The 17,740-nt window shown below is 37.1% G+C and overlaps 1 protein-coding gene across 4 annotated transcripts in view; it reads right to left on the bottom strand.

Annotated features, from left to right (window-relative positions):
- The window catches only part of CDK14 (cyclin dependent kinase 14), a 350,786-nt gene that overhangs the window by 245,883 nt on the left and 87,163 nt on the right, over positions 1-17,740 (bottom strand). For all 4 annotated transcript variants that reach the window (XM_063151059.1, XM_063151053.1, XM_063151075.1 and 1 more), the window contains one exon: positions 10,005-10,099. In XM_063151059.1, the coding sequence (XP_063007129.1) occupies positions 10,005-10,099 (95 nt within the window). The remainder of the gene's footprint in view (positions 1-10,004; positions 10,100-17,740) is intronic.

Here is a 17,740-nt window from a genome sequence, read left to right as displayed (position 1 = left end):
ACAAGCAGTGGCAAAGATAAACTACCAAAAAGGCATAATACAGTTTTTAAAAAATATTGTTATTATTATCATTAAGATGTATTTCTGTAAAAGCAAAGTTCGCCTTTACAGCCACAAAGCTCAAGGACACATTGGAGCCTTCACACTCCTGTAGTCATGGAGGCAATTCTCTCCTGTACTACAAGAGGGATGGCTTTACAACATGTTTTAAATTTTCAAGGCAAGATGATATGAACAACCACCAACTCTGAATTCATCTTCTCCCTCAGGCTTTTAATTTTTGCAGTTATAGGACTTCAGTGACGGATGGCTACTGTCTTGTTTCTTCTGATTATTCCTCTTTCATAATTACCAAAACTCATTAGCCCTATACAGAACATAACACAATGACTCTGACCAAGTTAAGAAATCCTGGTTATCAAAAGATGGTTTACTCATCACCTTCCAATTAGTCATAATATTCAGGCTGGCACCAGTCCAAGTCTCAGGCCGCTAGTCACTGTTGAAAAGAAATTATCAGCTTAACTCTCCTGGATTTCCCTTATAATTGTCTTACATATTTTTAAATTTGGATTCAAACAGGATTTATGGCATCAGAAAAAGATAAGCCTTGCCTCAAGTAACTTCATGTGTCATGCTCAGACAGGAGAATGAACCATGTTAAAAGCAGGACTGATGACAGACATGCAGTTCATAAACATGTGTCGTTTTCAATACCTCCATCAATCCACCAACCTACCTATCACATACATATTACTTAGATACCTGAAAAACTTGAATATTTTGCAACAGATGAAATAACTGCAGGAGGAATTTAAGAAAGAAAAGCAAGATCATTTTGTAGATAAAGAACAGGACAGATCCTGTGTTCAGGGAAGGTGATGTAAAATACAATGAAAAAAAACAGGGCAAAGAGGTACTAAGGAAACAGGCATATGAAGAGAAGGACAAAAAAACATACAGCATTGTGTAGCTTATGTTCATTTTAATCTGAAGTTCTACATTCCACTGGTTCATGAAGAGAAATATATAACACAAATAGCAATAGTACGGAACCCATTTCAAAAAATTCACAGTTAAACACAGTAGGTGAGCTGTTCTTTTTAGTTATCATTGCCCCTTTGTCATTGGTATCTGTCATCATCTTGATAGATATCATGGCAACTCTTAGTTCTACCAAAATAATCAAACCAATCACAAGTAGTGTTCCTCTGGGATTTCATTCTCCTCTTTAATACAATTTATCTCCAACATATCAATCTATAATTTCCATAATATAACAGCCTCCTTATTCTCATTTACTACCCAGTCATTAAAATCTTTTTTTTTCCATTTAATTTTCTATAAACAGGAGCATATAAAACTGGAGATGTGAGAAATTATGAAGTATCAATTACAGAGATAGGGTGTTTATTCACATCCTTTAATTATCCTCCCACTGATGCAATCTCAGGGTGCAGTTAGATGATGCTGAAAAGATGAGCTAAGAGCTGCCTCACAGTAGAGGTTACTCCTGCTTAAACCTTGCCACACACTCCTGACACTGACTTGTATTTGCTGTCATTTCTGCTGGACTTTACAATGAGAGTGCTTAGGGAGCTTAAATAGGAGAAGACTGGCCCTTCAAAAAGTGTTAAATAATACTTTTTAAAAATTATAAAGGCATTTAAAAAAGGAAAAAACATTAACAAATACATAAGAACTGGGTTCACCTTTTGAGAAGCAGGTGTCATGGGATCAAGCCAGCTATGTCATGAAATTGCACCCTGAAACTTGAAATGCCATGTCAAAATAATATGGCAATTTCCTTAGAAACAACACTGAAAAAAGGAAAACTGGGTAAAATTACCTCTGCAATCTATCAATACCTGTCTTTGCAGACTTCAGAAGTGATTAGATAAGGTTAGGCAGAACTCCTTCCAGATATTGCTTCACATTTGTCTTCCATAACTTTCAAAGCATGCTCAGTATTTTCATTATTTCAAAGCCAAGTAGGAAGCTGACAAGGAGACTGCCTTTTAGACAGTGAAAAGGCAACACCACTGATTCTTTTAACATCCAGGATTCATTAAACCACCTCTATTACCCACTGTCCAAAGCAAACAATTTCACACCTTCTCAAAACAGTACACTTCACTGCGTCAAAGATTACACTTATCATCTTATGCCCAGCCTGTCAACTGCCACATTAGCTTCTATTAAGGACAATATTGGCAAAAGAATTCCTATTTTCTAAGCCATCCTCCCTCCTAAGCTAACTTGCTTTCTCTTTCTCATTGAAACACCTTCAGAGAAAGTACAGAAGTCTAAAGCCTCTCTAATTATCACACAAAACTACTTTAGTCTAGGCAAAACACCTGCAGCTGGTGGACAGCTTTCCAATTTATGGAAATTCCTCACTTTAACATTATAAATTTTTCTAATAACTTTCTGATTATATATGCAACGTAGGCAATAGAAAAATTAGTCCAAATTGCTTTATGCAGCATAAAGTAAAAGTCTGCATATTATAAAAAAAAACAAATGAGTCAGATATTACAAAAAATGCTAAGATAATGTGTCATTCTGCATTTTCTAAACCAGCAAATATCAGCACTACCAAAATAAAAACATTTATTAAAAATGACCATTTATGAGAAAATAGAGAAAATTGGAAATTATTTAATGCATCATTAAGAACATATAATACTGATGAATATAAAGTAACTGATTATTTAATTGGCTTCACTGGGGATAAAGCTGATGATGCCACATAGAGAACAAAAGAGTACAATAACACTATTTTCTCAAGTTCTTCAGATATATTTAGATGACATAAATGTTCTAAATATACACATTTAAAAGAGTCAATTAACACAAAATCTGCCAATTCTGATTTCAATCTGTTTATATAATACTGAGTTTTACCACTGTCTGGAGTTGAGGTTGAGCTCATAATTTGTGCAAGTGCTAAGCTTGGGAACACTTCTGCAAAGAAAAATCAGTAGAAGATATTGGGATGATGCTCTAATTTGTGATACAAATTTCAAGAAACTAATTCTTGTGAAGAAAAATAACTTGCAATTGTTAAATATTCATTTAGAGGAAAATCTCAAAGTTTGATGATCAAACCTTGAGAATACCTAATTAGATCTACTCTGTAGTGATACTGATGTCATAAACAGACACCTAAAACTCCAAACAGACCATGGGGGCCTAATGAAATCAGGCTCTGCCAGAAATTTCCTTTGAAGAAACCTGACAGAGGCACATTCACTGTAGGTTTAGTCACCTCTGATTATTCTACCAACGAATAACTAATTCCACATTGAGGGAAACACTTCTTTTAATCATTAACATAAAAGACAGTTCAGTGTAAACATGGCTTATATTATATTTTTCTTACTAAAAAGGACTTATACTTCTAGTTTACAAAAGCCACTCCCAGTCCTGCTAAAGCCCAAACATGTAAATTCTCAAGGGGACTAACACAGGCCCTGAATTTCTCTTTTTGAATCCCACCATCTTTTAACCTCATCCTAGGCCAAAGTTACCTCATCTTAGTAGAAGCCAGTGGATTAAAGATACTTCATAGTGCTGACATTTATTAGGGCTGAAAAAACAGAAGATCAAAGGGTTTCATGTGAGATGAAGGATTTAAATTATTAATTAGTGCTGTCACTGGAACTTAGAAGTCAAGGCAGTCTCGTACAAAGAGTGTGGCAGCCCTCACTTGAACAGGAGCAGGTAAGATAAGAGCTTAGCCCCAGCTCACATCAGTTCAAACTAGCCAGCAGCTCATCCAAGCACAGGGGCTGTACTCGACCTGTGCCTGCTGGAAGGAGTGCCCTGGGAAGGGCAGCAGGCACAGCAGTGCTGAGCACATCCTGCTGCACTCCCCTCACATCTCCCACACCCCACTGGGGCTCGCAGAAAGAGAGGTGTAAGACAAACAGAGCTATCCCTGATAAACAAGGGCCTCTTACCACTGTGCACAGTGACAGTCACAGGGGATCTGCTGAGAGATGCCACTGATCAGCAAACTGGAAAATGCAATGGTGCACAATGGCAGCTGGCAAATTAATTCAGTATTCTCCCTACCCTTCCAGTCATGCATACATGGCCAATAAGGCACTGTCCAGTAACTCTGCGCATGTACCTACAGTAACTGTATTCTGTCCTAGTTTGTCTACCAAGTTTTCCAGGGCAGTCCTGGGTAAGTAATATAATAGACTTACTTTCTTCAGTTTTGTCCCCTGCTATGAGAGGTAATAATACTAAGTCCCCTCCTTAAACTGCATTCAAGTTGAAGCACAGCGCATACAGTGTGATGTTATTTTTGTATTTTCAACTATGAAGAAAAAATTTCCCAATCTTTATTTTCAATGCTGAAAAATTCACTCAGTAAGTGATCAATACAGTCAATGATTCATCTTCTAGTTAGAATCCTAGTAATTTATTTTAGCACTTACTCTACTTTAATAATTTTTCCACCGTTTGGCATTTTAGTTGAACATCTAGTTGTCATTAGTTTTCTATCTAATTCAACTTTAAGTTCCTATTTTTAATAAAGATTTACAATGCTAGAGATTTCTTTAAAACATTTTATAATCCCATGTCATAACTTGCCTACAAAAATCAGTTAAGGAAATAAGTTAAAAAATGAGGGTGGGGGGGAAAAAGAAAGACTAGTTGGTAACCATAAAGTGCCTTTTTGTAACCCATGAATATGTATTCCTTTTCCAGCCATCTGTTATCCTCAGATGAAAAGAGGATTTCATTTGTAGGACACTAATTTCACACAATTTTCAAGAAATAAAGAAAAGGTTAGGAAAGTTTAGGTCATTAAGGCAATAAGAATCAGCGTAATTTTGAAATATCAGTCTAAATAAATTGGCCATAACATGAATAAAAACTTTCCTGTGAACTGGACTGTTGAACATGAAACTTATCAGGGAGCCTGTGAACACAACACCTCACGTGGGCATAGAGTAAAGCTTGGGGAATGACTGAAAAATGGCAGCTTGACCATTGCAAGCTTATGGCACTTGCAGCAGATTGAGCATAAAAGATAATCAGAGTCAAAGAGATCTCATGACAAGTAAAAAGATTATTTGCAAAAAAAATTGCAACTTCAAAAGCAGAAGTCAGAACAGCAATTAGTCCTGTCAGCCATCCTCAGTGAAGGTTTCAGCATCATAAACATAAGAATCAAAATACACATGCCATCCCTTTTCTTGTGAGCAGCCATCCACAGACATATTTATGAAACATCATGGTCAGCTATATTCATAGCACACACTGCAATACATCGTGCCAGTAACAGACAGTGGCAGTGCCCCCCGATTATTCAGAGATTCCCTGCTGCCTCCAGAATAACACAGCATGGAAACAAGGCCAGTACAGAGCACGATGCCTGGCTGAGCATGATTACTCTCCACTTTGCACCATGAACTCCCTATTGACTTTTAAGGTGAATAGTAAAAGGTACTGCCTTTGATGGACATAAATATCAAATGCCTGGGGTCCCTGAAAAAATACCTTTCATCTTTGGATACAAGCTGGAGTCACCTTGAAAACAAAAATTCATATTTTGAACTGAAATGGGAGAGGTGCCTGGATGGAAGGACTGCCCTATATCAGCAGCCTTTGAGCTCCTGTTGACAGCACCAGCTTCTACTGTGCTCTGCTCTGTGCTCTGCTGATCTCTCCTATTAATAGTTAAAAAGGATAGGGATCAGAATTCATTAAAACAAGTGTTTTACTAAGGGTAAGTTGAAATTATGTAATTTTATGATAGGGGAAAATAGGCAAAAATATCTTGATGTGGCTTTTAACAAATTCTACACATTTTTGCAATACTATGAGCACATGCAATTCAGTAAAGGTGCCCAAAAAGGTAAAGGTACAGTGAAAAATCACATGGACAGTCAAGAGGCAGATCAAGATCACAGTTCAGATACCACTGGCATGCCTCTCAAAACACAGACACGTGCTGTGCTAGCAGCAGTCACAGATCACATCTCTTTAACTGAGGCAATCTTTTTTAATTCTTTGCCTCGAAGGGCAACTGAACACAGTGGGAGAGGCTGGAAAGCACGCCAACACAGAAAATTGCCAAAAGCACAGGTTTTTCCCTTAAGTGCAATATGCAGAGCTCCCAGTGGGGGAATGCAAGGCCTCCACACTGCTTTGCAAGGGACTCTGGTTGGCAGCAGCTCCCTTGTGCTGTCACCAGCTTCATCTCCAGACTCTCAACTCACATCAACACTTATGTGGCACAGATCAAGCCAGATCCCACTGCTGTATGTTCAGGTAAATTTTTAAACAAGCTCAAGAAGCAGCAGGAAGACACACATGTCAATACACAGACAGGCAGCACTTGCTCAGCTCAACCATACAGTGAAATGATACAGGAATTCAAAGGCCACCCAGTGCTTTGCACCTATTGTATGGCGAACATCCAAGGTGTTAATCAAATACAGAGTCAATGGAACTTGCATCATTTTTTACAGTGTTATCAGTAAATTACTCTGCCCACTTCTCCAAAATTTTACAATAAAATAAATCCCCTCAAAGTCACCTGAATTTCATGCAGTGAGTAGCCTCTTGTGGTTTTATACAACTAAGTAAAATATGAGAACCTAGCCTGAATGGAAGCAGAAAATGAACATGCCAAGATGAGTTTCATTACACACGTCTGATGTGCAACACATGAAATCAAATAGATTTACCTATTGATGCAACTGTCAGCCAGAAAAAAATGACTGCTTGGCTGTTTCTCCTATAAACAAAAAGCCCAGCCTAAGAGAATACTGCTTCACTTCCCTCAATAACACAGTCCTCTTCACTCTGCTGCTTCTTCACCCCAGGGATTCATTTTTATCTGACTACAGAAAGAGAAATCCATCATCCAGTAAAAGGAATTAGCCCATTTCATTTCACTTTCCTGGAATACAACCACAGATGCTCAAAAAGATAGAAAAGCAATGAGTTTTATAGGAAGACAAGGGCTTGGTACCATTTATCCTGCTCCAAGATGCAAAAAGCCAGGGTTGCTCTGAAAGCAAGTTACTGTACATATTACTTTAAATCTTAGGAAAGGAATGGCTGATTTTGTGTCTGTTCAGGCAGGTATACATCTTTTAGACTCTCTGAATAGCATGCTAAGATTAAGAATGTTTTATTCCATCATTATGATCAGCAGGGAAAATCATTTTAAAAGCTGAAATGTATCTCAGGAAATGCATAAAAAACCCCAAACTCAAACAATTGCCACATGCAGCTGGTGACAAACACTGAGCAAAATAATTCTGAGTATAAAGCATCATTTAAAATAGCTCAATACAATCTTAAATGTTCCAACTTTAACTACAGTTAAAGAAATATCTCAGAAACATTTTGGCAAAACAAAGAAACCAAGCACTAAAGTTGGTTGTTAGGGATTCTCAACCATTTTGAGCAAAATCCACTTGTTGTTTGTTACCAGCTCCAGCTTTTCCATCATGTGTGTGCATTTTGCATTGTGTCATGAGAACTTAATCCTTCAGCAGTCAAACTGGGCACATACCAAAATAAACAGACCTCTTTGGCTCATTTGTATTCCCACTGAGTCTGTAGGCAGAGGAACAGTGATATATAGCATGGTCTCACCCTACATACCCAAATCAGAGCCTAGGAAAAAAAAATCTCTATCAATTCCTGTATCATTTTAAAATAAAGCTATAAACAATCAGAGTAAAGCTGCTTGAAAAGCAACAGCCAGGTCCAGGTCTCAGCCATGTAACCATGGAATTGTTCAGGCTGGAAAAGACCTCTGAGTCCAACCATTAACCCAGCACTGCCAGGCCCACCACTAAAACATGTCCCTAAGTGCCACATCTTTGAAACACTGCAGGGATGGGCCAGAGCCAATGCATTCATGCATTCACCCCACACCTGCTCACCTACATTCCCCAAGAGTCCATCACAGCAGTGATGCTCCTCCTTCTGTGGGGACACCACATGGGTCAGAGATTCCTCACCTTCTCAGGGGACAGAGAGGTAACAGGGCTACATTACCTCAACAAACAAGTCCTTTTGAAATAGCAGATAACACCTGCAGTGTTTCCCAAGTTCTTAAAGTACAACCTCTTCCTGCCATGAAGTAATTCAACTGTCTCTACAGTTCAAGAAACAGAAGCCTGGACTGGAGGTGTCGAATGTCAATTGTGCTGGATAATATGGAAATTATTCAACTCTCAACAGGGAAAAAAAAAATGTCAAATTCAAACAGGTGACAGAATACTACTATAACAGTAGAAATACTGTCTGCATATGAATTCTCATTCACACTCTGGTTGCACATACTTTTTGTCAAAATGTGTTTTTGTCAGAACACATTTTTAAAGACCTTGCAGAAGATGTTACAAGGCAACAGGACAAAGTCATACATAATTGTTATAACTCTCACTACTTATTCAGAACAAGCTGTTTGTAATAGAGAATGCAGTATGCCCAGTAATTCCAATTTATTATTCAAGTACCGTTAAAACCATTGAAGTACATCTTTCAGATTTGCAGGCAACTCTACTAAAATGAGTATTTCTAACCAATCTACATTTCATAACATGTTCACTATTAATGCAATAGCTTCAGGGAAGGGTTTTGCTTTGTTTTTAAATTTCAATCTGTTCCACTGACTGATGGGACATCCAGTGGCTCTGTTGCCTTAGTTCAGTCTTACTGAAAGCTGAGACATATGGACTGACTGTCATCAGATACTCACTGTGATTTTACTCAAGGATTTTAGTAATTAGGCACAAGCTGAAATCTATACTGTTTTCTCATATTACATAGACCCCAATAAAAAGCTTACACATGTATAATGTCTGGAACTTATGGTAATGCATAACTGAGCCATTAGCAAGACAAAGTAATAGCCTTTCCTTGAAGAAGGCTGCCAGTGAAAGACAATACCTGCAGTGGCATGGCACAAGTGTGAATATTTCCTCTACATTTAGAACATGTTTTTATTCCTATCAGCTGTTATTATGCTTGTCAATACCTAAGCAAGCTATTGACAGATGAGGGAACCCTCATTTTAATTTATTACAAATATTCAGTGAAAAAAGATAATTTTCAATACCTAACCAAGTTAATGAACCTGGGAAATGTTCAGACATATTTTCTTTTTTTACATAGCTATTCTGTCCCATGACCATCATGGTACTCCCTGCTGGAATGGCAGTGTTGTCTCATGTATTATTGACTAACCAAAGTTTTAAAATAAAGATATCACATGTACCAAATCCCTGTTTTACAACTTGTTTATTATTATTGGAAATTTGATTATGAAAATTTCATTAAATATGTCAAATGGCACAAGACACTCTGCTTCACAATGGATAGCTCTGAATGGAAGCACTGGCTGAAGAAGTATATTTTAAGTGTGCTTACTGAGTTATTTTATGCAATAGAAAAGCGCTTAGGGCATTTGGGGATAAAAAAGCTACAACAGATAACATTAAAGTGGCTGAAAAAATATGTGACATGTATAAAGTAGATTATTTTGAGGTAGAGTAGTTGCAACAATTGTAAATAAACTATTGTAAACAAACTAAACCTAGAGTAGCCCAAAATTCCATTCATTCCCTTCATGCTGTTTTATTTAAGTTTTTTAATAACAATAAACACAAATGAACAACTTATCACATATATTCAGCATTGTTCTCAGGCCATCATAAAACCCTACCTGACATCATATTTTGCTTTTACCCCTAGGAATGAATTTGGTATGGATACCAAAGAAGTAGCACAACACTGAAGTGCAAACAAAACATCAGATTTACAAGAACTTCATCTTTCTCTGGTGTATGCACTGTGCTACCTGTGCACGATGGTCTCAGCCCCTTCCACTGGAGCACATGGCAGCCAGCAGCACTTGGATTCACAGAGATCTATGTACATGTTCAGCAACATCACTTGATACTTTCTGCTTATCTTTATTTACTCACAAAATTAAAAGAAAAGAAAACACCACTTACTTGCTTTTTCCTTTGTATACTGTGGCATAGGACCCTTCCCCTAGTTTTTCCAGTTTTTCATATGAGTCTGCTTTTCCAAACTTAGGGCTTGTAGGCTAAACAAAACAAAAAAAGATCTTTCAGCATTGCACCCATAACATTAACTGCTTTGACTCAACCTTTAGAGACCAAATATCATTATCAAGGCTCAAAGACATGCTGGTTTGCAGTAACCAACAAAAAAAATTAATAAGGAAAAAATCATTAATATTTGTTCAAAAACCCAGATGGTAGTTGCTAATACCAACCATACAGTTACATCACTGGATCTATCAAAAACATTTTGTTCTTAATCAAAGAGATGGTTCTGTTTTCTTTTTCACATACATCATTTCATAGAGGAAAATAGATCATTAACAACTGAAGCATCTTGTCTATGTTTAGAGATCTAAACAGCACCCTTAATCTGCCCTACAAAATCAGACTAGTAAAGCTGTTTAATTTTTTGTTCTTACTTTTTTAGACTAAAGCCCATCCAAAAACATTGCTCTAAGTAGTCAGTGTCCCATTAAATAACTCATTGTTCAGAGCGGTCAAAATGCTACAGGAAAGCATCTTTGATGATGTCATCTTCTGAATTGTGGTCAGTCTTCAGATGTGGCTATAAACATATCATAGTTTAATGTACATTTTATATAGTTGATAAAAGTCCTGTATCCTTAATATTTGCAGCCTAAGTGAGGAGTCTAAAACTGAGCCAAGCTAAGGAATGATTCTTGCTCAAAGGGCCAGACAGCTCAGCTGGCCTTTGTGATAGACTGATACTTGCCCCCCTTTGCACAGTCCTAACAGAGAACAAATCAATTCTGCAAAAACAGAAATTCACCTGACATTAAAACTTTCCATTCTGAAATTCTGAGAATTTGTTTGAGAAAATGTTTGGCTTTTTTGAAGTGCATTCCGTGTTCCCACATTTCCCCATTTTCCAGTTGTCTGGAAGGAAACAGAATTTTATTTTTTCTCCAAGACCTGATGGACACTGCAAAAAACTGACTTGCAGCTGCCTTTAGCAACACCTACATATGTTCTAGTCCGCAGTGTTCAGATATTCTTCCTGTCCTAAACCAACCAAAAGATCATAGAGAAAGTTGGGAGAGTCAGCACTATACTCAATTCACACACAGTGGCTGATTTGATAATACTCTTGCTAATGCCACAGAGGAAAGCAGACAAACAAACACAGCATGGCTGAGGTTGAATTCAGCTGGGATGAGCCACGTGCAGCTGTACACATGGTACCCTATGTCTGATTTACAAAAAGTATCCATGTATCTGTCTTTTGAAAGGAAACAAACATTACAGTACAGGGCACATCTGTGTGTAAATTCTTGCTAAGCCATGGTTGAAAGTTTTAAATCAACTCACCTTAAAAATTGCTTTATTTAAACAGGCAGCGGCATCCCAGGTAAGCTGACATGGTGCCTCATAATTGCCCACTACTATCAACCATTAGCCAGAAAATGCAAACATTCTCTTTATTCAACTATTCTTCACTTGTCCTATGCAAAAAATTCTGGCACTTTGACAAATATACACCTTTTTTGATACCAATATTCCAGCTTCCTATTCAATGGCATAAGGGCCTACATATACATGTTTGCAAAATTGAGCCCTTTCACCTCTCTCCAATACAAAGAACAACCCATTATTATTTTGCTATCCAATTCCCAAGTATTAATAGATTTACACAAATTTGTCATAAGGAAACACTCACATCTTTTTTCTGCTACGTTATTTTGAACCCTTCATTATAGATAAGGCAGTAATATTCTTGGTTTCCAATCTGTGCTTAAAAAGGCATTCTGCCTGGTTATAAAAAAATTAGGATTTTTTAAATCACAGTTTTATTACAGATGTCACTAATAGAGGTGACTAAAATATTTATTCAAGTAGACTTCCATGTAGCCATCCAATTATGGACTAATGGAACATTAAAAGACTTCAGAAAAGAAGTGGTTAGATGTTTAAATGTCTTGCATATAATGAAGAGGGAGTGCAAAGTATTTCCCAGATTGCAGGCTGCAGTGAACACACAGTGAGTAGCTTTGTTTGGAGTGGAAATGCTGCCCTAGTTAACAGTGAATAGTTCACTGTTGGCTTCCTCATAACAAGACAGAGAGAGGACAGGGTGCATACATGTGTTTCACATCCATTCTTATTTTCACACTGAGATTTGCTTTTATTCCCTACCTCTGGAAACCATAATCTAAAGGTCACAACAACTTGTAAAGCCCTAAGATCTTGATAGGAAACAGGATGTCTTTAATCCATTACCACACAGTAAATCATCAACAATAATTATTCCTACAACCTCAAGCTCTTTTCTCCATAGTCCAGATGCCAGAAGCACAGACTAGAAGTCATAACTTTTGACTCATTCTCCTCCTGGAAGTGCTGCATCCTCACCAAGAACAGGCAAACCCAAAAGCTGGTGGTGCCTGGATTGGGATTGCCAACCCCTGGCTGTCAACTTCCCTGCCCAGCCTGCAGCTGCTCTGCTCCCATGGCACCATCACACTGGATTGCCCAGTTCTCCACTGTGAGAGCTCCCTTTGTGAAAATGGACATTATTTTTCCTTGCATTTGTAATCTTTAAAGGCTTACAATTTTTAAAGGCATGTGGTGGAGAAAAGCACTTCATGAAAATTTATTTTAAAAAAATATTGTTTATATTATTAGATATATTATTTTGCCTCAGAATTTATTCAATTTGTGAGATACTTAATGAAATGTCAAAACACTCATCCATATTGCAATTATTTTAGACAATGAAGGGACAGCTTTACCATTTCCCCAAAACTTTCTCCATTTTTTAAAAATGAAATCTCATACACTAATTCAAACTTTTCATTACAAATTGCCTATGAAATTAAGAAGTTCCAACACTACTTATATTTCCTTTTATTTCTGGATTAGAAAGGAGCTGAAGACAGAAATAATGCAAAAATGCATAACTTTTCAAAACCTAAGTTTTAAGCTTAAATGAATATAAATGAAGGAATCTGAATAATTTGAAATTCCACATGACTGCTGAAAACTATAACCATTTCACCCTAGTTTCCTTTATTATTACAGTCCCTCATACATATGAGTATTTTTTCAGCTTCATAGATATGGATTTCATTATTCAGATATCCATTACAACCATTTCTGTTTAAAAATATTATTTGTTACAGCAAGGTTGGTGGCTTTTTCATTAAATGTTAACATGAAAATCAAATCTAGAAAATCCACTTTTAAGTACAATTTCTTCTTCTAAAGTATTTTATTCCTTCTGGTAAAATACATGGGAATGTATATACACAGAGATTTGTGTTTGTTCAATCACAGGAGTCCCTTACTCTGCCTGGGATGTGGTTGACTGAAATACACATAGTGAGTGAGACACATCCAGAGCACATCAGATGTGCTTGCATCAGCCACTGACAGACATCACAAGCAGCAGACTCACAGAAAATTCCCTGTATTTTACATAACATTTTACAATCCCCCATTTTGACCTAGACAATATTTCTCAATGGAAAAGAGTACTGGTTACAGCAGAACACATGTATTTTGGTAAGTTTTTTCAAACCTTCTCTTTGAGGATGTAACCTTACAATATTTCTATGGCTATTATTTTTCCATTCCTCTTGCTCCTTCTTACTGCTTTTTAACCCTCTAAAACACCATCAGAGAATCACAGAATTATTTAGCTTTGAAAAAATTTTAAAAAACACCAAGTCCAACTCTAATCCTAACACTGCCAAGCCCACCCCATATGTCCTCAAGCTCCACATCTATACACATCTTTTAAATATCTCCAGGGATTGTGACTCAGTCACTTCCCTGAGAAGCCTTTTCCAGTGCTTGGCAACCCTTCTATGTACTAAACATCATTAGGACTACTTAGGCTTATTGCTCCATGTTAGAGCTCCTCATTTGCTACCAAAAATCCCTCCAACTTACAAAGCTGAGAAAAAACCCCCAACACCTAGATGCATATGTGATCAGGTCTGAACTATCTGAAAGCAAAAAGTTAAATAGGCAGTAAACAACCAGGCAGCAAGAAATTGATACAACTGGAAAACTCACTGCAAAGTGAACTTGCATGCTCTGGAGAAATCTTTCAAAGAACTCAAATGGGAAAGCTAAATTAATTACTGAGACAAAAGACAGTAAAGGTCCTCATGCCTCTGAAGAACAGTCCCAAGTCACTGTGAAAGTCAGCACAGGTTGTGGTAGATCATGTTATCCCCAAGAGGACATGGGCAACTGGAGCATAGAGCAATGCAGATCTTTCCCCTCAGGAAACTCACTGGGAATTTTACTTGTTTGCCTTCACATTCCACTTTCCTTGAAAATAGTTTTCATTAGGCAGCTTTCTTATTATAAGCCTCCATTTTTCCCAGTGCTAGATCAGTCTAAGAGCCCCACTGAACACAGAAGTGAGCATTTTTAGCAGCATGGCTTGCAGTAACCAAGATTAGATATTTTTTCCCCTCTGGTTAAGGAAATACAGATCATAGTAACAAAGATAGAGAGAGTATGCCAAAATGTTGAGTACAGAAATAGAAGAAGCTAGTAGTTCAAACTGACGTGAGAGTATTAAAAATAACAAAGGAAAAAAGAAAGGAGAAGAAACTGTTTTCTGACCACATAGTTTCAAATGGCTGTTTCATTGATACAGCCTGTAGGAGAGATAATAGGTTTAAAACAAGGTCTTGCAGTGTGAATCCCTGCACTACATTGCCACGTGAATACTTTCTCAGAATTTTTCAAAATCTATGTAATAAAGAAGGCTTTAATGGAAAATTACACTGAAAATCACCTGACTATTCCTATAGAAGCTGTGTGGGTTATGTTCTCATGCATTTTTCATAACTGCAGAACAGCTTGTGAATGTCACACTTAACTGCCACACTCCTGAGTCTAAGTTTTAAATAGATCCTTTTCTCTTTTTTTTTTAACTGGGGGATATTAAACTTCAATATAAAACTACCACCAAGCGAAAAATATTTTCACAGTACCTCTGTAAACTAAAGAAAAATCAAAAGTGAATATCTGCTTTGTTATACACCTGAAAAGAAATAAATTGATTGCTAGAAAAACTTGAAAGAAAAATACAGGCCAGGAAGCTTAACTGAGATTAAATCACAAGAATGACAGATGATTACTTTTTAAGCATCTCTTTGTCACAAGAGTAAACCTTCTTTCACAAAACCAGATGCAGTTTCCACACTAATTGCAGGTTGTATCCTACCTATAATAATAGGCCAATTTGACCATATCTTGAAAGTGGGACTGTTTTCTAGGGCAATGTTCAAGGGATACAAAGATGTTCAAGCATTCAAACCAAGCCTCAGCCTCAGTTCTCCCACTCTCTGATCCCATTCTGCTGCTTGCATCTTCCTAACCCTTGAACACACAGCCATAAATTAAGAGCAACCTGGGCTGAAGCAACCATAGAGCTCCCTGTGAAGGGTGCAGTTTTTAAAGCTCTTCACTTGCTCTCCAGGCTATTAGAGCACAGGAGCTGGCTCAACTGCCACATTTCATCTGCCTTTTCATCTAGAGAGTATCCTTTAGGTTAAGGATTTATTAATGCTTCCTTTGTGCCAGTAAGAACACGCCACTCTCTACACCGAGCTTTGAAATTATGCTACCTCCATAAAACACATCAACCAGGAAGGATGCAGCTCCCCTAGGAATTTACAGGTTCCTAACTGGAGAAGCTTGCCTACATCTGAAGAAGAAGAGAGGCAAGATTGGCACACAAGTGATTATTTTGGTAGACAGAAATGACGTCTAACTTTCAGGGAAAATCCTGACATTAATGTCTATTTTAGAATTAGATTTCTTACACAACTTATTTTAGATGTGCTAACAGGATCAGTAGGATCATTATAGGATTCATGCTTTTTTGCTTGTACTTTTTGGAAGAAAGTTGCATGTATCAGAACTGTAAATTAATAAAGGTAACAGAAACAGAAGAAAGGCTGCTCTCCCAAAAAAAGTACAGAGTCAGTGCAGTAAAGCACTGCTTATTGCAATTACTTTTATTTTATTGTTTGGGGTTTTTACATTTGTCTGAGTTAGTACAATATTAGAATTTTGCTTGATTTTGTTTTTAAAAAGTAACTGACAGGTAGGAACCTATACCTATGCATGATATTTAAATTCACCACCAGGGAGCTTAAGCTATTCAAAGAGAACAAACTGATGTGCATCACTACATAACTAAATCTTGAGCAGATGGCTACTTTATACAGCTTGCAATATTCTATTTATATAGGGTACAAAAGTAATATTTTAGTGTATAAAATGTGAACTCAATACACCAAAACTTTACCTTGCACTGGAGGGTTTGATCACGTGTCTAAAGAGGAGGGATCTCAAATAAAATTCTCAGATAATTAGAGTCAAGCCATCTTTTAAAACCAGCTGTTTGGGGCAGAGTGGCACATGTTTGCTTTTCAGTTGTGATTTTTGTCTAGTTTATTATGTAGTATTAACTTTTTTTTCATTTAAGGAGAAAAGAAAAGCATTTTCTTGCCTTAGTAGACAAAGGACTCAGCACAAGAATTTTAGAAAAACAGATAAAGACAGAGAGATGGATAAGTATGCACAGCTATAGTTATATGTATATTTTATTTATACACATACAACACATATATTGTGTTGGAATGGACCAGACAAAAGGTTAGTCAAGCCAAATTCCCTTCTAAAAGTGGCTGACAGGCAATGCACAGGTAGGAAAATGCCTACTTCAGTACCTCCAGGTTATCCACTACTCTGTTGTGATAAAGAAATAATTCTCTTTTGCTGGAAAATTCAGCTCATAGCAACATACAATTTCAATCAGCATAAGCAGTTTGGAAATCACTCCAATAGATGTTTTCTTATGTCCATGGTAAGCAGAGAAGGTGGGAAGATTCTAAGTGTAAAAATTAAAAAAAAAATCTTGTTGTACAAGAAGAAACAAACAAAAATTTCTAAATTCTGTACACTACTGCACCAATTAACAGAACAGGAATTCTACCAGGTTGCAACAATGCGTGACATTAACTGCAGAAAAATACTTCAAGTTCAAAAGCAAGAGATTTATTTTCCAAGTGACAACCTGTGTGAGGATCATGGAGCTCCAGCTTCCCCAAACCTCTGTGTGTGTTTCATCTTTCTCATCACAAAGTGCAGTGCATTTCAAAGGTATGGACTACACAAAATGGGCAACACAACACCTGCAGAGTATTTTGTAATCTTTACCAAACACTGAAACTGATACCTGTCAGAGAGGTGATAAAGCTGCTGAGATTAATCAAAACTGAAACTGACACCCCAGGGCATTATAAACAAGGTCTTTCAGGTCACATCTTGAAAAATGTTATTTTTCTGAGACAAATAAAAGACTTTTACCTGAGCAGAAGCAGTGAGTGATATGGAAACTGCAAGCCTTGGCCATGTACCTTCTGTACAGAGGACTTCAAATGATGAAAAGACAAGACAAAATGGAAGTCTAACTCTAATTCTGTTCCTCTACTAATCAAACAGAGAAAGAGAAATTTGAAGGTAGCATATCTCTATCAGAACATCTTAAAATAAAGCTTACAGAAAGCAGAGCCAAAACTGAAAAATAACTCCACAGCTGTAGCCCATACGACCCAGAGGGCATAACATGTTCAAGAATATTTACAGAAACTGAACTGCTTGTTCAGACT

The sequence above is a fragment of the Melospiza melodia genome, chromosome 1 (genome assembly GCF_035770615.1).
Source record: "Melospiza melodia melodia isolate bMelMel2 chromosome 1, bMelMel2.pri, whole genome shotgun sequence".
Taxonomy (NCBI): domain Eukaryota; kingdom Metazoa; phylum Chordata; class Aves; order Passeriformes; family Passerellidae; genus Melospiza; species Melospiza melodia.
Note: the sequence above shows the minus strand (reverse complement) of the source record. Positions and strands in the feature narration are given on the sequence as shown.